The sequence below is a fragment of the Aquila chrysaetos genome, chromosome 8 (assembly GCF_900496995.4).
Source record: "Aquila chrysaetos chrysaetos chromosome 8, bAquChr1.4, whole genome shotgun sequence".
NCBI classification, from domain to species: domain Eukaryota; kingdom Metazoa; phylum Chordata; class Aves; order Accipitriformes; family Accipitridae; genus Aquila; species Aquila chrysaetos.
In genome coordinates this window covers 18,430,723-18,457,598 of record NC_044011.1, presented here as the reverse complement: position 1 = coordinate 18,457,598, position 26,876 = coordinate 18,430,723, and the positions used below count along the sequence as shown (strand labels likewise).

The 26,876-nt window shown below is 45.5% G+C and overlaps 2 protein-coding genes across 7 annotated transcripts in view; both read right to left on the bottom strand.

The window, feature by feature from the left end:
• The window catches only part of RSPH3 (radial spoke head 3), a 39,599-nt gene that overhangs the window by 5,257 nt on the left and 7,466 nt on the right, over positions 1–26,876 (bottom strand). For both annotated transcript variants that reach the window (XM_030023242.2, XM_030023243.2), the window contains exons 2-8: positions 16,369–16,373; positions 5,844–6,037; positions 5,492–5,579; positions 4,189–4,330; positions 2,698–2,843; positions 2,027–2,230; positions 254–416 (exon numbers count right to left, since the gene is read on the bottom strand). In XM_030023242.2, coding sequence (XP_029879102.1) covers positions 254–416; positions 2,027–2,230; positions 2,698–2,843; positions 4,189–4,330; positions 5,492–5,579; positions 5,844–5,974 — 874 coding nt within the window. In that variant the 5' untranslated portion in view covers positions 5,975–6,037; positions 16,369–16,373. The remainder of the gene's footprint in view (positions 1–253; positions 417–2,026; positions 2,231–2,697; positions 2,844–4,188; positions 4,331–5,491; positions 5,580–5,843; positions 6,038–16,368; positions 16,374–26,876) is intronic.
• LOC115345042 (T cell activation RhoGTPase activating protein) overlaps positions 18,977–26,876 on the bottom strand; it is a 53,803-nt gene continuing 45,903 nt past the window's right edge. For 2 of the 5 annotated variants that reach the window (XM_030023239.2, XM_030023238.2), the window contains 8 exons: positions 26,800–26,853; positions 26,142–26,208; positions 24,496–24,668; positions 23,547–23,708; positions 22,962–23,071; positions 22,051–22,246; positions 21,421–21,538; positions 18,977–21,215 (listed from right to left, as the gene is read on the bottom strand). In XM_030023239.2, coding sequence (XP_029879099.1) covers positions 20,041–21,215; positions 21,421–21,538; positions 22,051–22,246; positions 22,962–23,071; positions 23,547–23,708; positions 24,496–24,668; positions 26,142–26,208; positions 26,800–26,853 — 2,055 coding nt within the window. In that variant the 3' untranslated portion in view covers positions 18,977–20,040. Of the gene's footprint in view, positions 21,216–21,420; positions 21,539–22,041; positions 22,247–22,961; positions 23,072–23,546; positions 23,709–24,495; positions 24,669–26,141; positions 26,209–26,799; positions 26,854–26,876 lie in introns of those variants that run through there. The other 3 variants (XM_030023240.2, XM_041125481.1, XM_030023241.2) reach the window with 3 other exon arrangements.

Here is a 26,876-nt window from a genome sequence, read left to right as displayed (position 1 = left end):
TCTCCAATTCAAAAGCAGCTCTTCTTATTGTCACACTGTCAGGTCTTGCTTATTCTTGACTACTTGTACATATGACCAATAATGTTTGTGTTAAAAATATGAGTTTGGAAACTGTCTGTTCAGCCACAAATGTAAATGAATAAAGTCTTATGACATTATCCTAAATGATAGGACAATAAGCTATGTTTTATGGTTGTTTTGACCTTTATACTACTTAGTTCACGTATTAAAAAATAAAAAATAAATTACAAACCTCTTTCTATAGGGTCATAAAAAAATCCACTCTCACGAAGATTGTTGAAGACTGAGGGAATGAGATCAGCCAAGTAACGCTGAGCAAATGCCCAAGCTGCGATTTTCTCTGTGGTCTCTTTCTGTTTCTGCAGCATTTGCATGTGCTGGAGTTTGCGACGTTCCTGTCAAGGCAATATTGCATGTAAAACTTTCAGGCCTTTAAGCTGTTGCTCCTTTGATCTAGACTTTGAAGAATGATCACAGTGTGAGAGTCATAAATAGCAAAGATAATCAAAAGTACAGATATTTACAGTCTCTACCTGCTATTTGCATCTTCTTTCACAAAAACTACTCATATGAAGGAGTGCTTGAAAGCAAGCTTGTACTCAATCTGTGGAGTACTAAAATCCAGAAGGACTAGAGGGAAACATGTTCCTTTGGTATACATTTTCTGATTTTAGCAAGTCTGTAAAATAAGGGCCTCACAGCTGGCCAAAAGAAACCCTTCTCTGATACCTTAGTCTGTATTGATCTCATGACTCTTTGCTTTATTATTGCAGATCAAGCTGATCATTGGCCTTGGAATGAGATGAAGTTGGGTCAGGATTTCCCTAACTGCTCATCTTTCCAGTATTATATCCTATTTGATGTAAGAAAAGATTAAAACAAATTGGTCCAGGAAAACGTTAAAAAAACCCCCGATTATACAAGGCTGATGAATAGTGAGTAATAAAGATTTGCCTTTTCTGTTTATTCCCATTTACTAGATAGTACTAATATAGCTTAATACTTGGAGATCGAGAGGTATGTATGCACATACAGTAGTGCACGCATTGGGTGTGAAAGACTAGGAGGTGTCTCTCCTACTTTCAAGCACTCTTGACTATTCATTTAGCAGTTATAATGAAAAAGCTTGAGTAACAGCTGCACCAGGTACAGATGAAAATGCTGTTGGGTTTGGCCTCTTGATCAGGTGTCCGAGTACACCAGGTCACTGGAACATGACTGCTCCAGATAAACACAACAGCGTGGTGCTGGTGCATGAGAACAAGTGGCAGAGAGCAGCTTATCCGGGTTTTGACTGGAATAAAGTTAATTTTCTTCCTCGTATCTGGTACAGTGCTGTGTTTTTTATTTTGGATGAGAATAATGTTGATAACACACTGATGTTTTAGTTGTTGCTAAGCAATGGTTATACTAAGTCAAGGACTTTTCAGCTTCTCATACTGCCCTGCCAGCAGAGGCTGGGGGTGCACAAGAAGCTGGGAGGGGACACAGCAAGAAGAACTGACCCAAACGAGCCAAAAGGGTATTCCATACCATAGAACATCATGCCCAGTATATAAACTAGGGGGAGTTGGCCAGGGGACACCATGGCTTGGGGATTGGCTGGGCATCAGTCAGTGGGTGGTGAGCAATTGTATTGTGCATCATTCATTTTGTATATTCTATTATTATTATTATTGTTTTCCCTTCCTTTTCTGTCTTATTAAACTGTGTTTATCTCAACCCATGAGTTTTACGGTTTGTTTTTTTTTTCCGCGATTCCCTCCCCCATCCCACCATGGGGGAGGGGGAGAGTGAGCAACAGCTGTGTGGTGCTTTATTGCTGGCTGGGGTTAAACCACGATACAGCTGTATGGCATCAAAATGCTTTGAGGAATATCAAACTTGACAGTACCATTTTGGGCACATCCAGCTTATTTCACAGCATGTCCTTCAGTACTATAAATGGTTTTCTCTCTTCTGACGAGCGTTCAGACAGGCCTGTTTTGCTCTTAGGAAGTCCTACCTTCTCCTCTCTGTATCGCCTGTCCTGCTCTTCCAGGCGCTGTACTTCAGCAAGCTCTGCGTTACGCAGCTCTGCATAGGCACGCTGACGTGCCCACAGCTGGGCCAGCTCTTCTTCCTCCATGACTTCCAGCAAAGCTTGCTCAACCGTTTTCCCAATCAACACTTCCAGGATCGGCTTGACTTCAACGTCAAAGTCAAACAACTGAGGATGGGAGTCAGGGAAACAGAGATAAATGTCCCATGATCACTGTCACTCTTAACACCTTGGCAAGGAGAAAAGGAGACTGAACAAAGCCCTTGTGCTGAAGGCAGGGCTGAGAAGTGCGGGGGGAGCAGTGTCAGCTAAGGCAGAAGCATGAATGCAGCTGGGGGCTAAGTGATGAGTGGGCTGGAGTGAGACACCACACACCCTACCACAGGCACTGTGGGGGCTGCCAGGGAGAACCAGAGCACTCACCTGGACCCTATCTCTGTGTTCCTAACACCTTCTAGGGCTGGACACCTTCTATGGGGCAGAGCATTTCTCAACATTGTAGTTCTTAGCCGAAAGCAGCAGAACCAGTGCACATGGAGAAGCACCTTCCTTAATTTTGCACTTCACAGAATCATAAATATGCTTTGTGTGGAAGACATGTTTTGACAGCACTTGTGGACCTGACCACTTCATACCTCTCCTTCTTCTATTTGCGTGGCCACATCTTTTCCCGTTTTGGCTGGTATGAAGAATGGAGTGGGCGGTCTGTCCAAAAATGCATCTGTTTGACACTCTGTATCAACCTCTATTATCCGGTCACTAATCTCTTCCAGATACAGTTCTAGAAACAAAAGCACAATGAATGCTGAAAGTTGGATTCTTTTTATTTTAACTCTCAACTATTTTTGATGACTCTACAGTGTGAATTATATCCAAAGAGTGCAATAAAATGTCTTCTATAAAGTTTAAAAAAAAAAGACGCCTCAACTTAAAACATAGCTCAGTTTGCTGCATAGGCCATCTGATGCCACGTTCTCTGTAATGACAGGTACACTTCTTGGAAGCAATTCCTAAAAGGGCATTTCACTCAGTAGGTTTCAAAAGTCAGAGTCTAGACCATTTCAGCCCACCCTGCAGAATAAACAATTCTTGGTAGAGTCAATGGGATAGGCCAATTTCAAAAAGGGATAATGATTGCCTATCTACTAATAAGTAATATAGAAAACATACATTTTTTTCCACTGTGTGCAGCAAAACAGAACAATGGATCTGTTGGATTTAAAGAACTATATTCTACTTCTGGCCCACCAGAAGTGGCCTTGAGGTAACCACACATCTATAACAGCATGTGCTCAATATGAATTATAACTGCCTGTCTCCTACTGCAGAGATAAATAGCCTGGCTCAGAAAATAAGGTCTGTGGAGTACCTAAAATTATCTGCAGTAGTCAGTGGGAAGGATACAAGACCAAGACTTCCACACTAGGTAGCCTCTTTCTGCATCCAACAGTATTTGAATGGTGAAAAGCTGCTGTGTGCATTGGAGGTGGTATAGGAGGTTCAGCAAGGTTGGGGCAGAGAGAACATTCAGAAACCAAAGACCACATCTGATTAGCATGTAACACAGCTGTTTTCCCAGTTTGTAAGTCAGTCCAATATGAAATGACTTTCAGAGTGCACAGCAATACATTACACTCACCTCAGGATTACTCCACTGCCAAATTTTGAGTTTCCTATAAATAAAATTTTCCCACAAATAGGGCAGTTTCCTATTCTAAATGAGCGTGTGTTCCCCAGTTTTTAAGAGTAGTCTCATTCTTACATGTGACTGCACTCTTAAGCAAAATTTTTAAAAACCCTCAATTTTAAGCATATACCGAACTTCTCTGATGATGCTGGAAAAGGAAAGAATAAATTAAGAAGTCTTGACTAGTGTTCAAGAACGTACACTGAAAACTGAAAAACAGAGAGTCTGGGAAAATGTCACTAATTAGCCAAGTTTGTTAAATACAATGAAAAATAAGGGGTTATAATGGAAAGGATTAGAGAACTTCTGATTCTAGAATTCTATGATTCTAACCTTAACACTATGTGATTCTACCAACACCATCATCAATTTAGTAAGTGAATATAGATCAGCAAGTTTTTGTTTTCAGGTGAATTTAAAAAAAAATTCAGCCTTTTACCTGTCTGCACATGAACGTGCTCTCTGCCTTCCACAGGCTCAGGTGTTCTTGGTTGCATTTGCTCTTTTGCACGCTTTCTAGCCAGTGCTCTTTTCCGTGCTTCCCTCTGCCTTTGAATCTCAAGGGGACTGGGCTGGGTACTCTGAGCAGGGGTGAAGAAGAAAAAAAACGACAAAACAGAATACACTTTGTACTTGAAACGATACTGATTTCTCTCTACAGGAAAATGAAGGTTGTTATTTGATTTTAATGCTACAAATCTAGCATTTTGGATTTACTTTTCTGGGTCCTGACCCTAAATTTTCAGTTACTTTAAAGACTGTAGGGCATGAAACTAATCAGCTATGCTAGCTGCCTACAGGCACATACTAATAGCATCTCACATTAAGAGCAATTAGTTGTTGTTTGGAAGTGGATATTGTATACAGAACTTTGCTTTGTGAGATAAAGTATATTAAAATGGCATGTTCTTGCTGACATGTGAGAGTTTCTAGGTAAAGCTTTAAGAAGGTCAAGTGGACTTAAGTCCAGTTATCATATTAGCAACAGAATTGTTTGCTAGATAAAAATTATAGGTTCTTTATTGCTGATGAAGCAAAAGAATCCCATACTAACTTTTAAATTCAATACTCTGTTTATGGATTGAAATGAACATCAGTTGCAAACTTCTTAAACAGAACATATGTGAAATTCACTCTAAGAAACAGCTACTGAACACCACAAAGTTATTTCCACAAAGTAGCTTTTAAAAATACAGACTGCTTTAAATTCTTATAGGATCAAATTATCTATGTAGAAATACTCTCTGAAAATAAAGTATCACTAAAATATTTACTACTGTATCAGGATTAATAAAATACTTTTGCCTCCACACAAGCAGCTTTTGTGTACAGCTGGACTATTTAGCCCTGCTTCTATAGTAGGATAAGCCAAAGTCTACCCCAAGACTTAATTTCCCAAGAGCTGCTATTCTCACTGATGACACCTTGCATATGATAACAGATTATGCAGTGATGACTTGCGCTCAGGATCATTACACTAAAGAAATGGGGGGGGGGGGGGGGGGGGGAATAATCAAGTACTTAATGGGGGAAAAAATCGGAACTACAGAAGTTCATGTGAAACTAAGTGCTTTAGAGAAAAGCTGAAAAGAGTCACGTGCTAGTTTAACTGGAGAGCCTGTGACTGTGTGAAATATTTTAAGTAAAATGACAACTTCAGCAGTTCATTAACGAGGAGCAGCTTTCCTGCCCCACCTATTACTTTTCAACAAAGCTGTAGCATGATCCACATAAAAACATACCACAGGTACGACTTGAAGGGCGTAAGTGTTGCCGCGCACCACTCTCCTGTCATACATGAGGTTGGCGTAACGAATGGGCTCCTTTTCTCTGCAACATCAAGCACAGATAGTTGCGGTTACAGAGCTGCAACCTGTACGCCAACACCCCAAACAAATCAGAAGAGCTTCGAAAGGCCAGAACGTGCAAGTTCCCCCCAGGCTACGGGAAGAAGGACCTGCCTCCCCCGGGAAGGGCGGCGAGGGAGCTGGGGTGAGGGGGAAGGCGCTGAGGGCAGGAGGGGGCAGCGGAGCCCGTTCGGGACGCGTAGGCCGCGGGGCTGGCTGGCGCGGCCCGCCGGACACCGGCACTCACAGCTCGGCGGCGTCCCGCGCCGCTCGGTACTTCGGGCGGGCGGGCAGGGCGCGGGGCCGGCTGCAGTAGGTGTAGGGGACGGCGGGGGCCGCCGCCACCTCCTCCTTCTCCGGCTGGCGGGCGGGCAGCATGGTGGGGTCCGGCCGGGGCACGGCGGGCCTGGCCCACAGCGGCCGGGCGGCTCGGCGAGGGAGCTGTAACCGTCTCCAGGGCAACGCGCGGGCGGGGCGGGGCGAGCGCGTCGCGCATGCGCGGGGCGGGAGGGCGGCGGGCGCCGTGGGACAGTTGCGGCGGTGTTGGGGCCGCTAGTGCCGCTCCCTCTCTCGCAGGTGTTCCTGCCAGGAAAGAGCTAAAGCCTGAGGGAGATTTGAGGACGTGCCTGCTCTCCAGGCACTGGGGCGCTTAGCGGAAAACAATCGCTTTAACTGCTAAGGGGTTTGCGCTTGGTAGTGCTGCGGGGCCTCTCCCGGGCCGAGGTAATGAGGGAGCTTAACCGCGAGGTGTCGCCGTCCTTCTTCCGCCTCCGTACGAGCTGCTCAGGGACGGGAAGGTTTCCAGTGAGACTGACAGGGACTTAACCCGATTTGCAGTGCCATTGGGGATGCAAAAACGGGCTGGGGGATGGCGAAAACCTGTTGGATGGCGTGCTGGTGGCTTAAGTACCGGTGGCCCGAAAGACAGCCCAAAAAGCGGCACTCTAATTTTGTTTTTTCCACACAAGTAGCAGATTTGGATACCGTAAAGGCGTCGTATGATGGGAGATAGGAGAGTGAGGTGGGCCCTCAGTATGCCACCCCATCCGTACTGAGCTGCACTACCTGTCATTGACAAATCATGAGGACGTGTTTTCAGATTCTGTGAAAAATTTCCATTAAGAGAAACATAAAAGAAACTAAGGGTTACTGATACAGTGATAGCTCTTTTTTTAACCTATATGGGTAGAATCATAGAATCATTTAGATTGGAAAAGACTTTTTAGATCATCGAGTCCAGCCGTCAACCATGCCCACTAAACCATGTTCTGAAGTGCCTTGTCTACACATTTTTGGAACACCTCCAGGGATGGTGACACCACCACTTCCCTGGGCAGCCTGCTCCAATGCCTGACAATCCTCTCAGTAAAGAATTTTTTCATATTACCCAATCTAAACCTCCCCTGGTGCAACTTGAGGCCATTTCCTCTTGTCCTAATGGTATGCCTTGATTACTTTGGCAAGACTGAATATATAAAATAATCCATGCCCTTTGTTTCTGAAATCTTTGGTTAAAATGTAATTCACAGGTGAAATGCTATTTATTTCAGCTCAGTTGTGTTACTATGGCAGATGTCTGTGCTCCATGACAGCCCTGTGTAGACAGTCACAGACAAGAGAATGGTGAGTAGCAGAGAGCGCTTCATAGGAGGCCTGCAAGGCACGGGAGAAACTGTATAGCAAGAGAAACTTTTAGAAAAAGAAGGAAAAAAACCCCACCCCAAACCAAAAAAAACCCTACCAAAAAGCAAGGCCAAGCGTGGGAGGCAAGATAAAAGAGGAAGGAATGGTTTTGTAATTAATGGGTAGCTTATAGGAATGGGAGTTGTGTTGACTACACAGTTGCCAGCTGGGTGATGGGACAAGAAGATATAGGACTGCAAGAGCACAGTGCAAGTGTCGTTGGGGTGAAAGGGGAGAGCAGTCCTTCAATATTTGCTTGTGTCTGGGCAAGCAAAGTTAATGAATGAGCAGCTCAGTCCAGCCAAGCCAGAGCACTATGGCCCTTAAATTTGACCAGAACAGATACAACCCTTTGATTTTGGGGACCTGACTTGTATTTTCTGAAAATTTGAGTTTGGCTATACAGCTATTTCTGCTTTTGGACTGGGGACTTGAAATCTGGGTAGACATTTCCAGGCTGTTAGGGACATGGTGTTTTCTGTTCACATGAAAACCAGCCGCAGCATAGCCTTCAAAAACATCAGTCTATACATGCCCGGTAAGGAATTGAGTGTGCTTGCTGAACAACCCTAGAAATCTGGCTGGAGTGAACTGGGTAGGGAGATGATGAGAAGAGGGCCTGTAACCACTGGAGCAAGGATTCCTGAGTAGCTGCCTGTTACACACCTGTTGCCCACAAATCTTGTGAAGATGAAGGTGTTGCATCACAGGTTGATTCTGTTAAGCTGGCCCCAGCCTGGTGTCTCACCCGTTGGGTGAATTTCTCATTCACCTAATACATGCACTGACTGAATGGCAGTGACTCTCCTACTTGCCTCTGTGAAACACTGCTAAGTTACCAGTTTAGTGCAAAAGCATTGCAAGTACTGTGTGGGAGAGGAGAAGGTCTCTGACTTTGCAGGTTAGCAGAGCTTTGTAAGTGACAATGCCATGCCCAGGAAAAAACTCAGCTCTTCTCCCTTGCTCCCTTTTATGTTATTTTTGCTAAAAATACCCCTGAGTTCTGGAACAGTTCATGTCATCACGAGACCGACTGCAGCAGCAGCCAAAACCACATTGATTGTAATCAGATGGCTAGGCTGCCGTTAGTATCCATAGCTGCACTCCAGCTCTTACAGTCACAGTGGCTGTTTCACATATTCTTTGGAGTATTGTCTGGGACCTGCACAGATCTCAGCACAGGAGGTACTGCCTGGGAAGTGGGCCTGCCTAGCAAGGAATCAATCAGCCCATCTCCCATATAGCAGCTAAGTCTTTTGAAGCGCCTTCAGCTGACTTGAGAGCTGCAGAGCAAGGGCTTTGTCTCCTTCCAGGTTTGCTGTGGGTCTGTTAAAATGCCTTGGAGCCACAAACAGACTATTTTTTTTCTGTTTTCATGAGAATTTCCTGGCATTGTACCATGCCTTATGGCATGCCCCTTGGCTTTCTAGGTGTGAAATGAGTTTATTCACAGCAAAGCAGGTGTGAAGGTGTCAGCATCTAGTAAGAAAAGATGTGCATCCCCTATTTCCCCCAGCATCTGGAATGCATTCTATAACTACTGAATGACATCTTGAAATACAATATAAGGGGTCTACAGTCCTGAGACTGGGTCTTCCTGGGGCCCTAGCTTGGATGTTGCTAGCTTGGGAGACCTTGTGCCGCAGTGCATTGCATAATATGATGCTGAGCAGACTAGCTGTGTTCAGTTTCCACTATCTTAACTTTCTGCAGCATTGCATAATTAAGAAAGGAAGGAGGTTTACAGAGCCATTTTGGATATAGATAATGCTTAATTATCAAGGAAGAACATGGAGGGGCATATTGCCTTCGCTGAGCATTGCCTTCTGTCTGCTTTTAAAATTACAGGAACGCTTCCCTGATGTAATACTGTGTAATTACCTGAAATTGGCATTAGATTTAGTTCTCCATGGTCCTGAGATAGAATTTTAAGCTGCAGTTCTTGCCCCTCTGAGTCTGCAGATAAGGGGATGGAGCTCCCAGTCTTGGGAGTAACTCTACTTGAGGCCAAAATACCATTGCCTTCAAGCAGACATCACGGAATCACAGAGCAGTCTAGGTTGAAAGGGACTGTGGAGGTCTCTAGTGTAACCCCCTTGCCAAGCAGGGACAAATTCAAAGATAGATCAGATTGGTCAGGGCCTTCTTCTCCAGAGATGGAGATGCTTGGGGTAGCCTTGAAAATCCCAGAAAGCATCATGCTGCTGCTAATCAATGCCCTGAGATGTTTGACAGAAATACAAAAAACAGTACTAACATGGAGAGCCATCAGTGTGACTGCAAAGGTGAAAGAATCACAGAGCCCAGATGAGGTGCATATGTACTATTTGCCCCAATGCTTTTGGAGAACAATTAATAGAAGTGGACTGAAACCTGCTTTTAACTTACTGCAGTGATGTGATCAAAGAGAATCAGCAATACTGCACTAGTATTGTATCACTGAGGTCTGCCAGCCCACAGATGGTGTCTTTGCTGCTGTTTGTAGGCGCTAGGTTCAATGCATCTGTGATATACAGACATTGCTTACATATAGGCCTGGTCCTAATAGTGAGGTACTTAGTTTTAAAAACTATGTGCCAGCCTGAGAGTTTTGACAGATGAGACATAGGAAAAATAAATAAATACCCGAGTTAAACTTGAGTCCCTATAGTGACATCAATATTTTTTAAGTAGGGTTGTTAATCTTGATATGTAATTGTGAAGAGAAAAAAATCCAGATCCTATCACTCATGTCTTCAAACCAAAATTATTAAACTTCCTTTTCTCTGTAGCAGCACAGCTTCCTCTTGACCCCAGTCCTGAGCTCATGGGGTTGGACAGGACTGAGAAATTCCAGTTCTGAAGGCCTTCATTTCTCCAGCACTAGTCAAAAACCAGATTTTATTATTCATCATTTCCAGCCAAAATTAATAATCCTGCTTCCCCCTACCACTTCACCTCTGACTCTCAGCACCATTTTCCCTAGGTTCCCTTCCCTCCATGTCCCCCACAAGCTTTGTTTTTCAGTGTGACAAGCCTGCTCTCAGGGCTTGCATTCTTGCCCTACACCACTGTGGGACTTCAGGCCAGTGACTGGAAAGAATTATGGAGGGGTGAGAAAGCACCTTAGAGGGTAGAGCAGTGCACACTTAATTTAAACTATCGTTCATTAAACTGCTAATTGGAAAATCCATTGTCGGTGACCTTCCTATTCAAGCTCAAATAGACTGTGTGGTGCTAATCCCTCTCCAGCCCCTTCTTACCTCTTCTTTCTTTGAAAAGGGTTCTCCCAGAGTCTTCCTTTTGCCCCAGGAAGCTCTGCCTTACTTTCCATCTCCCAGTATTGAGGGCAGTTGTCCAACTGCACTAAACTTGCAGAGTAAGAAACAAGACTGATCTGCTTCTATTGCCCCTTCACTGTGGGCTGGGTGTTTGTCCATCTTGAAATAAATTGCCCTTTATCACATCTCTGGGAGGTAGAGCAGTGTCATCTGTGCTTTACTGGAGTTAAACGGCACAGTCCAAGAACTGCACTGGGCAGGAGGCATGTGGAAAAAGCAGACCCTGATGTTAAATAACTTAACTAAAAGTCTCCAGTCTTTATCTCAAGGCCATCCTCCCTGATCATCTATGGAGAACTAGTGACTGCTCTGCTCTTTCACACACTCAGAGACTTCTCAAATGCCATGTCTTCTGGTGTCTGTAGCACATAAGATGGGTGTACATCTGTATACCATATCATGTAACGTTGTGTACTCCTTGGACTACAGCACTTTGCAAAGTTCTTGAATGATACTGTGGTTACTTTCTTACCTCATGACCAGTTGTGCTAAAGAAACCTGGTTGGTGAATCACAGGCAAAGCTGTGCAGCTGCACTTGCTGTGTGAAGTCACAGCTTTATGATGGGGAGACAGTATTCACACCTGGAGGAGTGGGGGGGAAGGTGAGTGCAAAAACCTTTTCTTCAGTGCTTGGAGGAAGCAGACAGGGCTATGCCCTATATATGATGAGGTTGAATTGCATGGCCCAAGACTGCAGCAAGCATGTGGAAAAGCAGACAAATCTCTAATCTTTATCATAAGAGCATCTTCTCTGATCATCTGTCTTGGCATCCACTTGGGTTTGGCCTTAACTTTTATAAAAAATACAGTTTTATAATTTTCAGCTTGGCCTGTGTGATACTGAAGGTGCAGGGTTTGAATTTGGACTGTACATCTGTCAAGGAAGTTGGTGGGAGGTTTGTGGGTTGTAGGAAGGAAGAGTTTCAACCAGCCGTTGGATCAGTTCTGTAAATAGCTGGTTGGCTAAAGAGCATGTTTTGTTTAGAAAGTGTGGAACCCTTCATAGAAACCTTTTCATATTATTACCCAGCAGAGGAAGCAGAGCTCAACGGAGTCAACCCTGTTTGGGATTTGTGAACCATTTGTTCAGACTTACGTGCTGGCACCTCAGGTTAGAAACAAAATAATCTGTGGTTTCTGCTCCCCTTCTAGAACAACATGAAGAATTTGGAATGGGCTTTGCTCAGAAGTGAGATTTAAATTGGTATATTTATCACAGCAAATGGAAAAGACTGATTTAAAACAATAAAAGTGATGCATTCTATAGAAAAAAAAGGATTAGATAATTCACATTTCTGAGTAACAGAGAGGCAGAAAAAGCAGTTGTTCACCCAACATCCATGGAGACTTGCAGTTGGCTATGTATATGAGAGTCAGCTGTCCATATGAGGATTATATCACTTCTCCAACAGTAGCTGCCCTTTCCCCATGGATTTTTCTCTCTATTATTGTCAGACTTTTTATTTTAAAAGTTGCTTCCTCTTCTGAGTTTTTAGCCTTCAGAAGTTCCTCTGAAGTTTTCACTCTGTTCTGATGACACATGCGATAAGGACTGCTAACAAAATTCAGAGAAAAATGTAACCAGAGCGCCTAACCAAGGTGGGTTTCCTTTTCCTGTAGTGAGAAATTGTCCTCGTGGAGACACACGGTAGCCACAGTAACTGCTGTCTGGCTAATGCTACCAGAGTAGCAACATGTTTTAATCACCTGAATGTTGCAGCTAGACGTGATCAGTTATGGACATGAAATGCTTACTGGGTTGGACAGCCAGCCAAGCCAACTTGAAAGTGAAATGGGTTATCTTCATGGCTGAGTTTCCAAGTTAACTTGGTGAATGAGTTTCTATGCTGCTTTCCATCTGAGACAGGCATATTTGCCATGCAGAAGGAATGTGTACCAAGAAAACAGCATTTCGCGCCTGCTCCACACAGCTGTCAGTGGCCCCTGAGTCTGCAGAGCAGCTGAGAAACAAGTCTGCTGCCTTGAATGTGTCTTAGTGGGCAGGTGAAATGGCTTGTGCACCTGCTATTGCAGGCATGATTTACATGGAACAGAAATGTAGAATTGCATGAATGACACTTGAAAGCATCCTCTTTTCCTGAGGAAGGGAATAAATTAATGGATTTAAGGCAAGAAGGATAATGCTATTGTCATGGAGTTTTTGGCAGTGAGCCACTGTGTTTTTTTCTTGACCTTTTTTATGAAGGGGTTCCCTTTGTAGGAATCCTGTGGGAAGAAGTGTCTCTGGACACATTCAGGTGGCAGAAGGATAAAATTCCTGACAACCATAATCCCATCTTCCTCTAGGGAACCCTTGAGCTTGGAGGTCCTGGAAAAAAGGCACTGGCAATCAGTGGCTCCTTAAATTGAGAACTCTTTTATCTGCTGTAGCCTATCATTCAGGATCCTGGGCTGCCTACCTATAGTTGTTCAGAGCTCACCCCTGTGATAGCCAAGTGCTGTAAACTCTTGGCCTCACTATGGCAAAAATTTTGTTCTCTGGGTCAAGAGACCTGCCTGGGTGTGATGGGAAGCTGAAATTGTCACTTACAGTGCATGGGTGAGGAATGAGTCAGCCCGGGAATAAGCAGTGCTGGTGTGGTGCTGCAGCAAACCACCTGGTCTCCTGTGATGGATCAGCACCAAAACTAGAACAGGCAGTAGAGAAATAAAAACTCCCATTCCCAGACTAAAAATAACACAGACGAGATTTTGTTTGCTGTGATACTTCTTCCTGTTGTAGTTGGAGACATTTCATAGCAGTATTACAAGAGGGAACACTATGGCAAAAATGGTCTGTGTGGAACTCCCTACAATATATAACTGAGGCTGTAATTTTATCATTAGCTTTTAAACGTTAAAGTATACATAGTCCAAGCAGAATCCCAAAGCCATCCATTTTGGCTCTAGTACTACAGGAAAATATAGAGATCTATTTCTAAGCAAAAGGCTGAAGAGATACAATCCCATTACAAAAAATTTCCCAAGTACTTGGCTTTATTTTAGGTGTCAGAATTGTGGAGCACAGTCACATCCTACAGAGTGGTTCAGTCCCAACAGAAACAGAGTCCTGGCTGACAAACAGGATGCCCTGCCTTCCCTAATACTAGCTGTTGAACTCCAAGTGATGTTTGTCAATGCAGGGCATGCCATCTTGTCCTCCATTTACATAATGTCCAAAGAAGATTGCAAATGATGTTTCATCAAACTAGATACAGTGTAAGAAACTCTGAAGAGCCAAGTGCACCTGAAAAAAGAAAGCCAAGTGTCTGTGTTGTAAAGTAAATGCCAAATACAAAGTGTGGGCAGTAACACTCCAAGTTACTAGTTAGTATAAAGTTGGTGGAATTCCTTCCCATTTTTGCCATGGGTTTATACCACCAATCTCAGTGTTGCATTTTGTGCCTGGGGTATACAAGTAGCAATCATGGGACGAAAGTATGGAAGAAAGATCTTGCATAGAAAAGCGGTTCTGTTCTGTGACTGTGTCCAGTGAAGAGCTTTTTTGGGCTATGTTGTGGCAGATATTATGGAAATTGACCACGGTAGTAACAATTCTTTTGTGCATCATTGTTAAGTGGCCAGCAGTTATTCTTCCTGAGGTGTGAAGGATTCGTGACCTCTTTAGTTTTCACAGTTCCCAGAAAGAGATGCCCTTCAGATTACAGCTTTGAGAGGAGGTCAGACAGGTAAGGAAGCTTCTTCCCCAAGACCTTGCTTGTAGAGGCAGAAAAAATCAATGTACTGACAATGCCTTTCTTCAGAGAATGTGAGAAAATTACCAAAAATATCCCTAACATCATAGCTTGTGAATTGCTTTGGTGAGGCATGGGGAAAAATGGCTTATTTTGACTTGTTATTTTAGCTTAACCTAGCTCCAAATCTCCTTCCAAAGTAGCTGACAGCCGATACTTCCCCACAAGAACAGATCTGCAGTCCCCTTGCTGAAATCCCATAAAGTCAAGGACCTCTGTCCATGAAGTTTCATCCTAGAGGCTTTCCATAGTTACAGCTCTGAATTGAGGTAATCACTGGACTTTATGAATTGTATATTTTCTCTTGTAAGAGAAATGTGCAGAGATGTTTCCTTCTCTTATTCTGGTTCTCTGCATATGCAGAGACTAAAACAAGGGGCAGGGCACGACTGAGACTAAATGAGTGTTGGTGGGACTTATTGCAATAACAACCAGTGCAGATATGAGGGGAAAATGTGGAAGAATTGGAAGAGGAAAACTGAAACCGGCTGACTGAGAGAAGTGGGTCTAGGTTTGGAGAGAACAGAAATTAAATTGGGACTTTGACAGCAAGTCCACAGGGATAGATTGGGTTTTGTTCAATTAAAAGATAAATAACTGGCTGAGGTGAGGAATGCAGGCTGGGAATGGGGAGGCAATGAAAATGAGGCAGAGATGAGGAGTCAGGAGTGGAGAAGAGGAAGATCTGAGTCAGGGTTGTCTGTGGTGGGATGCAGCAGAAGACCCCAAGCTCTGGAGGGAGGCAAGCGGGAGGGCCTATACCTGCTCAAGAATGCTTCCTTTGAAGGCTTAGATGGAGCCTGAAATCCCAAGTTTTACTGTTTCTCTGCTGTCAGTAAAAGTGTCAGCCCTGGATTATAGAGACCTACATTCAAGGTATCTAAATATAGCATCTATGTGTGAGTCAAAGCTCCCATCATAGTCAGAGAAGATTTTAGGGAAGGATTCAGCTGCCTAAATATCTGGATCTGCATCTGCTTTTGATGCTGTTTTGGGTTTGTGTGGTGGGGTTTTGGTAGCAGGGGAGGGTCTGCAGGGGTGGCTCCTGTGAGAAGCTGCTAGAAGCTTCCCTGCCTCCAAGTTGGACCTGCCTCTGGCCCAGGCCGAGCCCATCAGCGATGCTGGTAGCACCTCTGCGATAACATAGTTAAGAGGGGAAACCTGCAGCAGAGAGGGGAGTGGGATGTGACAGAAACCCCTCTGCAGACACCAAGGTCAGTGAAGAAGGAGTGGAGGAGGTGCACCAGAGGAGGGGATGTCCCTGTAGCCCGTGGTGAGACGGCAGGCTGTCCCCCCGAGCCCACGGAGGGGAGTGGGGGAACGAAGGCCCCCGAAGATGGCCATGACTCCATGAGAAAGCCCGCACTGGAGCAGTCTACTGAAGGACCGCAGCCCGCAGAAAGGACCCATGCTGGAGCAGTTTGTGAAGAACTGCAGCCCATGGGAAGGACTCACATTGGAGAAGTTCATGGAGGACTGTCTCCCGTGGGAGGGACCGCATGGTGAATCAGGGGAAGAGTGAGGAGTCCTCCCCCTGAGGAGGAAGGAGCAGCAGAGACAATGTGTGATGAACTGACCACAGCCCCTATTCCCTGTCCCCCTGTGCTGCTGGAGGGGAAGGAGGTAGAGAAAATCGGGAGTAGAGTTGAGCCGGGGAAGGAAGGAGGGGTGGGGGGAAGGTGTTTTGAGATTTGGTTCTACTTCTCATTATCCTTGTTTTGATTTAATTGGTAGTAAATTAATTATTTTTTTGTTTTTTCCCCAAGTTGAGTCTGGTTTTTGCCTGTGACCATAACTGGTGAGTGATCCCTCATTCTCCTTGTCTTGGTCCATGAGCTTTTCTTTATATTTTCTTCTCCCCATCCCACTTGGGGGGATGCATGAGCAAGCAGCCTCATGGTGCTTTGTTGCCAGCTGGGCTTAAACCACGACAGATACCTTAAAAAATTCCTTGAGGTGCCCTAAGATACTCAAATTACTTTAGACACCTACCTTAAGGCAACTGTGTTCCACCTGCGCTCAACTCAGTCCCAGGAGTCCAGAGAGATACTCAAATGCAGACTGTGCAGAAGATGAGACACAGGCTCACATAAATGTTTGCACACAGATAACTAAATGTGTCTATGTTTGCAGTCTGCACCTGAGTGCCAGTCTGAATGTTTGTGAAACCTGGAGAAACCATGGTGTTTCTCTTAGCCTTCACTAATGTTTGGCCACAGAGTTGATGACAATGTGCTTTTGCTGTAAGGTGCTGTCCTAATTCAAGTGGCAGAGGACAAGAGTTTGCAATTCCCCAGTGCACAACATGGGGAAGGAAGGAGAGGAGGATGTTGCTCCATGAGGAACTCCTTTGTTCTTCTGTTGGCTCTTTCAAATCCTAGAAAACCAGACATAGACATAAGTCCAAAACCAGGGTGCCCTGCTAGGCAAGCTGTGCTGGGGAATGCCAGAATTAAAATTTTCTCCTCTGCTGCACAACCTTTGTTCCTCTCCAGAGCATGTGCATCCTGTGGGGAAGAACAGAGTGCATCATGTGATTGAAAACAACAGCAGGATGCAAACACAAGGAACTGAATTCAGGCTGCACCAACAGCCTTAATTCCAGCATTGCCTTACAAGGTAATGGCTTGGATTTTCTGCTTTAATATTACTTTTTCCCCTCTTCCAGTCCTATATGCCTTGTATGTTTAGAGTGTCTTCATGCAATTTAATTAGAAAATTGGGTGTGTGAAGCAAGTGATGCAATACTGATGATAGAGTAACCTGTGGAGAATGGGAGATTTACTGTCATCATTCAGCTCTTGTGCCAAAATCCATCTCCAGCTGACCCAGCTGTAAACGGGTATTTGATCTTCCTGGCTAAGGAGTCAGAGGCAGCTTTGGCAAAGGCACTCAGGTAATTCACTTGTCAGATATAACAGTTAAAGGGCCTTACTCTTGGAGGCCCGGATAGTTGGGCTGGATCTTTGAATGTGGTAGGGTGGGCTGGCAGCATGATAAAACTGTTCTCTGAGCTGCAGGCAGACAAGTAAGTGCTAAAGCAAAGCTCTCTGCTTTATGTGTCATTCTTGTCTTTTGAGGTCTCCTAAGTGCTTATATAGAAGAGAAATCACTTCTGTGGAGAGACTTGACATGAAAATAATTCTGACTAAACAAGCAAGTCTTAAGAGATGGAGGAAGACAAAAGTTATCTATCAATGAGGGAGCAAATTTCTTTTGGGGTCCATTTACATTCAGATTTTGTTTAATCAGTGTTTCCTGGACTTGAAGAAATGCAAGAGCAAGGTGAGGGGGAGTGGGCCACACTTATACAACTCCTTCACCTTGCCCATTGTTTGCTAACAATGTGTAGAGCTCCTCTCTCTCCCTTTTTCTCTGTCTATTGAAATGCCTTACAAGAAGTTCCAAATAAGCTTTCTTATCCAGAAGCTGGAAGATTTAGGCTCATCTATCTTGAATATTTAGAGCCCAGGTAGGTTTTCTGAGTGTGATTGTCATGTCTACCTTAGGACACCTTGGACCTAAAGAGAGACTCTCCTCATCTCTGGTGAAGTGACCATGCTTATTCTCCCTGGGATTTCTGGTGTGGTTACAGGACAGAAGACAAGCAGTTCCTCTTCTTGGGATCCTTAGTCTTGTCACAGTCAAAAAGAATGAGTCACTTACCAAAGAAGTAGCCATGTTGTTTTGAGTACACTTTCAAGTTCGTTTTTTCTGTTCTGTGGCTTCTGAGCCTTTCCACTGCGTGTGGATTCTCTCTTGACACTCATTCTGCCATGAGGGCAAGACGCTTGTGTTTTTTGCAAAGAAAGCTGTCATTCCCACTCGAGATGGGACAAGAGGCAATGGGCACAAATTAAAAGACATGGAATTCCACCTGAATGTAGGGAGACACTTTTTCACTGTGAGGGTGGTCAAACATGGGAACAGGTTGCCCAGAGATGTTGCAGAGTCTCCATCTGTGGAAATTCTCAAAAGCCATCTGGACATGCTCCTGGGCAACCTGCTCTAGCTGACCCTGCTTGAGCAGGGGGGTTGGACAGGAGGATCTCAAGCCTCACCTATTCTGTGATTCTGTGACTCAGGGCTTGCAGATTCCAGAAAATGGCAAATGCCTTTTGCAGCTTGCTTGGAAGAAGAGTGCCACTGCTTAGGAGGCTGAGCAAGGTGGCATTTTCTCTAGTTGCAGCCTACCAGTATGGTCCTTCTCACATAATTTCTCCTGTCAGGCCAGGTACTCTCCTTCCCCTTTCTCTGTGTCCTGTGAACACCTACACCTGGAAAACATCATACCTGAGATGCTGGTATGCTGTTTTCTAATCTGCTCCGCTTTTGGAGCAGCATCACCTCTTTGCAGCTTCCTTTCCACCTCACTGATAACTGCTGTTACATGGCAGTGTAACTCATTTTCCTGACAGAGGGGGATTTGTTCCCAAAATCTAGTCTGCAGCCTCTTACAACAACAATAGTAGTGATACTGCTGGTCAGTTACTTTCCTCCCTGCTACTTAGATATGCCATGTCATTCAAGCAGACCTGCAGGACCTGTAGAATAGTATAAAAGTAGGTACAGTACATGTAGGGCCTGGATGTTTTAAAGACAGACAGTGGACAGTTTAGCATTCATGCAGAAAAATGTTTTATTGTAGTGCAGTTACACAGGAGAAAAACAAAAGTATCCCTGCTTCTGGTTCAAGGCTATGCTGGGCCATAAAACGGGAGGTGAGTGCTAACAAACACATTGTGTAAAAACACATTGCACTTCCAGTCATTTTTACAAGGTTATAAGGACACTGCCTGGTATTTTCTTTTTTTTTTTTTTTTTTTTGGGGGGGGGGGGGGGGGGGGGGATGTTTTTAATGAGCTGCAGCTTTAACTATTTAAAGCTGGAATCCAGAATGTTTCCTTACAGGAGTTTTTGTTGTTTTGGTTTTGTTCACCTCATAAAAGTAAATCTGAAGATACTCTTTCTTTCTGTTTAGCCTGTCCAGTTTATTTACATTAAAAGCACCTCAGGCCACATGAGGTTTACTTGATACATTCCCATAATGACCTTGCAGGGCTTCGGTGGCTCTGAACCCAGGCTTGGTATACAACACTAATGCTGGTTAGTGGTCAGATCATTCTCATCACCAGCAAGCAGGAAGAGGGAATGGCAGCAGGTACAGGGCGTTTATGGAAGAGTGCTGAAGTGGCCTTGATGACAGAACAGCTCTTCCCCAGTTAGGGTAACTGCCAGCCCACTTCTTAATGCAGAAAATCAGCAAAGCATTGCATCAGCCTGGCACACACATGTGACAAACGGCATGGAGTGTGACCATACAGAAAAGAATAGAAAGGTGGGACAGGTTTTGGACCTGCCAACCTTTTAATTGTCCTTTTGGGGATACAAACACAACACTGTTTATCAACTACTAACTAGTTTTCCCACACAACAGGTTATGTACAGCATATTCGCTTACATTTTTACATAATAATACAAAGGTCTTCGTCGCCACCACCTCTTGTGGTGAAAGAATGTGACATGTCAAGCTGACAGACACTTCAGGAGAGGCTCAAGGAAAAAAAGTTCATGCAGAGATAGCTTATTCTTGGTCTCCTGAAAGTAAAATCTTACAAAGGATGAGGAAGATGTCTGTGTTAACAATCTTTACTTTGTACAGCGCAAAGAGGAGGGATAGGCTTTTTAAACATAGGATTCCTTAGCAAACTGAATCTGGTCTACCTCAAAAACTGGCTGGCTGCACCTCCGAGCCACATACTCAAGTTTGTTCTTTTGACAGGATTCAGACATGGCTCTTAATCTGTAGACTCCTGGCGTCACAGGTAAACTCACACGGGAGTTTATTCCCACAGTGATGCTGAGGGTTTCAGTTTCCACGTCAGAATCCTTCGCTGCAGAAACTCTGCCACTGGGTAGATCCCTTAGAGTATATGCTGTGTCCTGTGCACAGCTGCTGCATGGATGAGGCAGCAAAGCATCCTGGTTTGACACCTTTAATCTCATAGTCTGAACGGTGAGATTGTGGGAGGGACCTTTAGTGGCCAGGCAGTTTTTAGTAGCCTCTTCATAAGAGGGTGGTCTTCTAGGATTCCTCTGGTCTACCTCTCTGAACACTTCATCAGCTGACCTGAAACGGGGCCTTTGCTCATATGCCACAGGCAATGGTTTGTCATCATCAGGGCTGTTCTGACTGACAACTCTGCAGGAGAGCTGATCTTCTTTCTTTGTGAAACTGTCTCTCTGAAAACCCATGTTTTTTCCAGGCCCCCAACTCTGGGTTTTTATTAGTGTTTTCCTGCGGTTTGCAAAAGAGAACGACATGGAATGCTTTTTGATCTCTCTGCTAGGCGTACTGCAGTCTTCAGTGGCCTTGGTGGAAAAGGACTGGGGCCTATTCAAAAAGGTTTTTTTGGGACTAGAGGGCGAAACTACTGGGGAGCTGGTGAAGACTGAGCCGTCAGAGCTCTCCAGGGAGCAACTGGAAGATGTTTTGGGTAGAGAGTCTGTTGATAATTGTGAAGGTAAGATTGCAAGCCCTTTCTCCAGTGCCTCCAACCCTAGCTGTTTCTGCTGAACTGGAAAATTGTCCTCACTTTTGTTTAGCTTCTGTTTCCTTATCCTGCCTTCAAGGCGGTTCTGGAAGGACAGGTCTGGCTCTGAGTACCTCCTGTCCATTGTGCTGATGTCATTTCTGAAATTAGTCAGTGAAGGGGCGGAGATGCATGTTGGGTGTCTTCTGCTCACACTAGTACTCCTCCCATTGGGCTGCTCCATCTGAGAGGTACAGGGGCTGCCTTCAGCTTCAGCATCTGGGCTGTCATAGGCAGAGTCATTCTGATGAGCAGCACATAGGTGTTCTGTGGGGAGAAAGCACTTGTTAGTTTTCACTGACCATCTGAGGATGAAAGGAAACTCTATAGAAAGAGTTCCTGTAGAAGAACACTGCAAAAGTGTCTTGAGCCCTCTACAACTCTCTGTGTTTCCACAGATGTATCCTCATACCAAATTAAAGAACTTAGCCCAGCAGCCCCAGACTGTGACATCCCCAGTCCATCCTCATACCTGTGGAGCTGTCTGTGTGCTCTGGTGACTCCTCAGCCGAGGCACAGACAGGGAAGGCAGTGTCCTCCCCAAATATTTCTGAGCAGTTGTTTATGAGGAACTCCACCAACACTGTCACCTGCACAAAGAAAACAGTTTATTTCAATCAAAAGGGCTGAAAACATATTGAACAGTCTTTTGGGCCCCTGCCTGCTGTCTTTGTACAGAGGGCAGCACAGAGCAAAGAGGCTTCTGCCAAAATCCTGGCTTAAAGTCAGAGTCCACTCTGGAGGATGCGGCCTGATGCTGCAGATTAATTGATCTGTCCCAATACAAACAAAACGCCATCAGCCTCGCTGTCCAGAGGGCCCGTGGGTGGCAATGCCCACTGGGTGCCCCCCCTTGCCCTCTGTGTGCAAAGTGTTCAGGACCTGTGCTACAACGTAGGGGACTGCAGGGCAACTGCTACTTCTGCTCAGAGGAGGCGAGACGAGGGGCAGCCTTGCCCATCACATTGCAGGCACCCGAGATGATGGCCACCCTCGACGTCCAGGGCTGCTGTTTCGTTCAGCTTTTGCAATGGCGGTGGCATCCCTATGGATGGCTCTGAGCTACCCCGACGGGGGTGGCTGCTTGGTGAGTTCAACACACCTTGTCATTCATCTCCTTCTGCACTTCCAGCGGGAGCATGTTGTCTGTCTCTGGGCTCAGCATATTTGGGCCAACGCAGATGGCCAGATTGCTGGAGTCCATCCTGTTGGTCTCGGCATTTTGGCTGATGTGGTAGAGCAGAGAGAGCAAGTGCTTGAGCAAGACGAGGTTTGGTCTAGGCAGTTTGTCAGCCACCCTGCATGAACACAGACAAAATGTGACGTTAATTCATGGTGCAGCAGCCGCTACTTCTTTATTTGAGCAAGTCTCAATTAAAGTCAGGCAGATGACGCTTCCTGCAGAAAGAGGCATGTGTGTACTGTTTTCACTGCTTAGCAGAACTATCATTCAGAAATCTCCAATGGCAGCTGAGCACGCGGTTAATTACAAGATCTTGAATTACAAGGTCTTGACTGAAAGGCAAGCATTACAGCCGTCCATGTCCTTGAGTAGATGGGATGACATCGGGAGATGTCACTGGAGGCTTCCCGAAGGCACGTGAAAGCCTGCAGTTGTGCTGTGCAGCTTTCAAAGCACTCCCAGTCAACCTCCACATCTGCTCTTTCTAAAGAGCAAAACACGGTGGTGGTCTCCACGTGCCCGACTTCACCACCAGCAGATGCGGAGGCTCCCTGTCAGTGCCTATGCCGCAGCACCGTGAGTACCTGAGCTGAAACACTGCAGCCTCTCCGCTCTTCCTACGCGAGTTGTTTCATAGAACAATTTCAAATAACTTCAGGAAGTGCTGCTGCTAGAGCCCTCTAAACCAAACCCACAGAGCAATAGCAAGCTGATATAAATGACAGGCTTTTAAATGAGACTCAATTTTGAGAGACATCATTGGCCTCTACCAGCCACTCCATCACATTGGGGTGGGCTTGTTTGCAAAACTTTCTGGTTGCAAAACTTACTCTTTCAATTCTTCAATTTTTTCCTGCTTGCTTGGCTTCTCCAGAGCTTGCATCCACTTCTCATAGAGGTCAGATGACAGGAGTTTGGAGGGAATATTTCGGAGGAAGTCCTGCAAGGCCAAGAGATTTAGATGAGGTTTTGGACACTACTCCTGAGCACAGAAGGGGCATCACTGTGACATGGGCTCACTAGGAGGCAGGTTGGCTTGAGCTACCTGACCATCAGCACTGGCAGAGCAGTGCAATGCACAAGTACACACCAAGTACACTTGCATTGGTGTAGTAATGAGGCCCAGCTCTTAGCTGCTTTTCATTCACCCATAAATCTCTATTCCTCCCTGGGGAGGATGCTGAGGAGGAAGACAAAGTGAGTTTCCTGTGGGCGTGCAGGAAATCAGCAGCACAACAAGTGGAACTGCAAATCAGATGGAAAAGGAAAATGCCAAACTTTCCTAAGCCTGAAACATTTAGTCTGGCTTTGCTCTGGCTTTAGGTTGGAGTCCCACCTAGGTCAGCTCTGGGCACTGAAGTGGGCCTGTGCAGACCAGCAATGTCCTTCCACCATTGCAGGTCAGAGGAGCTCACCTTCAAGACCACTGCCAGCAGGTGCACAGATTTGCTTTTCAAATCAACATTCCCGCCTTTGTTTAGGTCCTCCTTCAACTCCTTTCGTGCTTTTTCATTGGCAGCTTTTCTGAATATCCCTTCAGTGGAAGGTCCTTTCATATGCAATATAGCTAGGAGATTCTGCAGGGGAAAAAAATGGAGAGGAATGGGAGAACAGTTACTTGGGTGAAGGAAGATCCTTTAGCAGGTGAACATTTCTTTAGAAACAGAAGAAAAATTGTCCGGAGGTACACTGTGCTCTAATTAGGTGAGTATCTATTTCTTGCTCCAAGTAGATTACATGGGCAATAACCTGATTTTCCTGCAACCCACCCTCTTTTTGGACTGGTGAATTCCACTAACTTCAGTGGAGTCATCCCTGCTTCCTTCCAGAAGGAAACAAGGGATGGCTTAAGTCTTAGTTCAAATCCCTTCCTTCCCAAGCCAGGCAAATACTGCTTAGAAGAGACAAAAGCCTGTCTACTGGAAAAGCCAACCCAGTGGGGGAACCGTCACAAGACCGTTTTTATCCAGAATATAGTGTTTAGGTATTTGTCGGTGGTAGTCCATAGCTGAACACTTTTTTCAGGGAAATACAGAAATCCTTGGAAGTTTATGTTGCTGAAAGATTCATTTAAATGACTTCTGTAGAATCACAGATGTTTGTACTAAGGAGCAGATCTTCTCCTATTCCTGGTCCTGGGTTGTCTCCACTCAAAGTTACTTCCAGTGAAAGTTGGGTGGGCTGGACAAAACCCGCAGACCTGACCCCTTCTACATCTGGGATGGGCCCTGAGCTTATCAGAAGTGTGTGTGGAAGGGAAACACCAAAATCACTCATCTCCTGGGTTCTGCAGAACAAGTACTGGGGATCCTGCCTCACACTGGAACCCAGAGGTATGATAACTGTATTGCCAGGCTTCCTTACCTGGACCGGTTGCGGCAGTGTGTCATCTTCCCCACAGATAATTGCCAGAGGCTGGCCAAACAGAGCAATTTTGGCACCTGAGTCAAGCTGCCCTGGGGAATTCCCATTGGTAGAGCTTCGTCTCAGAGTAAATGACTGCGATATCACCTTCTTTCTTTTCATTGTTCCATCTGCTGCAAGCAAAAGAAAAGCAAAAAATCAAATTCTTAAAAAAACTGAGAGTGCTATGTGGCCTTTCATCTGTGTGCAGTGCAGAGATGTATGTTGAAACAACTCAAACTCAAAAGGGAGAAACTGAAAGACAACTAAGTGGTTACTAAGGAAACAACCGCCTAAACTGTAAAACTGTGACCATCCCTCTAAGGACACCACCTTTCCTGTTTTGGCGTTGTTTTTTTTTACATTCTAGTCACCGTTTCTTCTTAGAGAGTGGGAACATGCAAGGCACAGAAATAACAGCATTTATAGAGATTTTTGATAGCACAGTGGTTTCTGTGATAACTATCTAAGGCAGATATGTCACCCGGGCAGCTGGCAATGACAATTTTCACTATGTGGTCTGACTGTGCCCCAACCTTAGGGCAGGAGTGGAACTAGGGGCTCCTGCTTTTCAGCCTCTTTCACAGAGGCTGAAAACACACGGCTCCAGCTCTGCCAGCTTCAGAGCCAGCTCTAATGATAGTGGCCCATGCTAGAGCTAGTGCTTGTTCCCTGCCAGCCAGCCAGTGGAAGGTGATACTTGCTCCAGAGGATGGGAGCATCACAGTAGGGCCTCATTGGCTTCAGGGTCAGGAATCTCTTAGCATGGCTTTTGCATTCTGCATCTTAAAGAGGAGGGCATGCTAGGAGTTTGGAGATGATGGTTGTATTGGGATGAGGTGTGGCTTTTTTTCCCTTTCAGAAACAGTGAGAGGAGGATCCTTTTGCTAGAAAGCTTTCTAAAGGAGTTGCCTTTTGCAAATTTCCTAAAAAGGACTTGCCTTCTACTCCAAAATGAAGTTGTCTTATGCAGATGAGAAGTTCTCAGGACCTGTATTTGTGGCTTAGCACAAGTCCTTGGTAGGGAGGGGTTAAAAGCTATGAGAAAGTGACCTAACATTATAGTATCCTATAAAATGTTTCCTTCTTATACTCCTGAAAAATGGTCTGATATGACGGTCTGCTCCAAATCTGATCCTGCCCTGCTAATGGGCTCCTCCTGGTTGTTTACAGGTGCTGAGGTTTTGCATGGCGAGAGAAAACAAGTGCTGTTACTGCTGCCAAGAGGGTTTATTTGCTCTGGCATGCAGCTGCTGGTAGCGGTACTCGGTACTTGCTTGCAGTGCCACACCTCAGTGGTGATGCTCTAGTGAGAAAGGAGCACTTTTACTTCCCATTGCTACCAGGGAACACAATGAAACATGGCTCTGAGGGCAAGGGACAGGGATACAAGACCTCTGGCACTCAGTACTGTCACCTCTCCCACTGAGCATAAGGGAAAGCAGTCATTTGCAAGTGAGTGGCACTCCAGGGCTTAAGCCGTCTCCTGGATGGGGCTGAGAGCTGTGGATTGCTCTCTGGGAGATGAAAAACAGGTGGTTTTGCAGAAGCGCCAGCTTACAATCATTATATAAGAAAGCATTTCCTCAGTTTGTTTTAAAACTCACCAGCTGAACGGCAAAGTCCATCTTCAGTATCTGCTGGCACCAGCGCGGGGCATTTCTTGGCATCAGCCTGCAAGAAGCATGTTAGGGTTACAGAGCTGCCACCAGCAGCGAGGGCCACCAGTGTGTCGCTGCAGCTCCTCAGAAATCTGTGGGACGCTCCAGGGAATAACCAGAGCAAGCCCAGCATCTGCTGAAGAGGAGCCTCGGTCCAGGAGTGACACTGTCTCGCTGCCCAATAGAGGGGTTTGTGGTAAACCCTGCAGCCAGCCACCCCAGACCTGCCTGGCAGGTCACAGCCCCGTGCTCTTTCAGGCTGCGCTTTTGATCCAGAGAAGCCACAGCCGGACACAGCCTGCTCTTCTGTGTCCTCCCCTGGCACTGTAGATTTCCTCCCACACTCCTCCGGGGAACCTTGTTGGCTTCTGAGCCTGCCAGATTCCTGAGCAAAGCTCCCTGGGAGCCCGGGGAACATGCCGACTGCTCACAGCGATGCCCAGCTCCTTCTGCACAGTGCTGCACGGAGTTGCCTTTGAAGGACTCTGCCCGCTCGTAGGTAATGGTAGGCAGCCGGCAGCTCCTACAGGGGCCACCCCCACTTTGCTACAATATCTCACATCAGTACCCAAGAAGGATCAGGGGAAATGGAGCGGCTGCTTACCTCCAACTGGCATTCAATCAGACTCTCCATGTTCCCAGCATTTAGTGTCTTTGACTAGACAAGAAAACAAAGACACA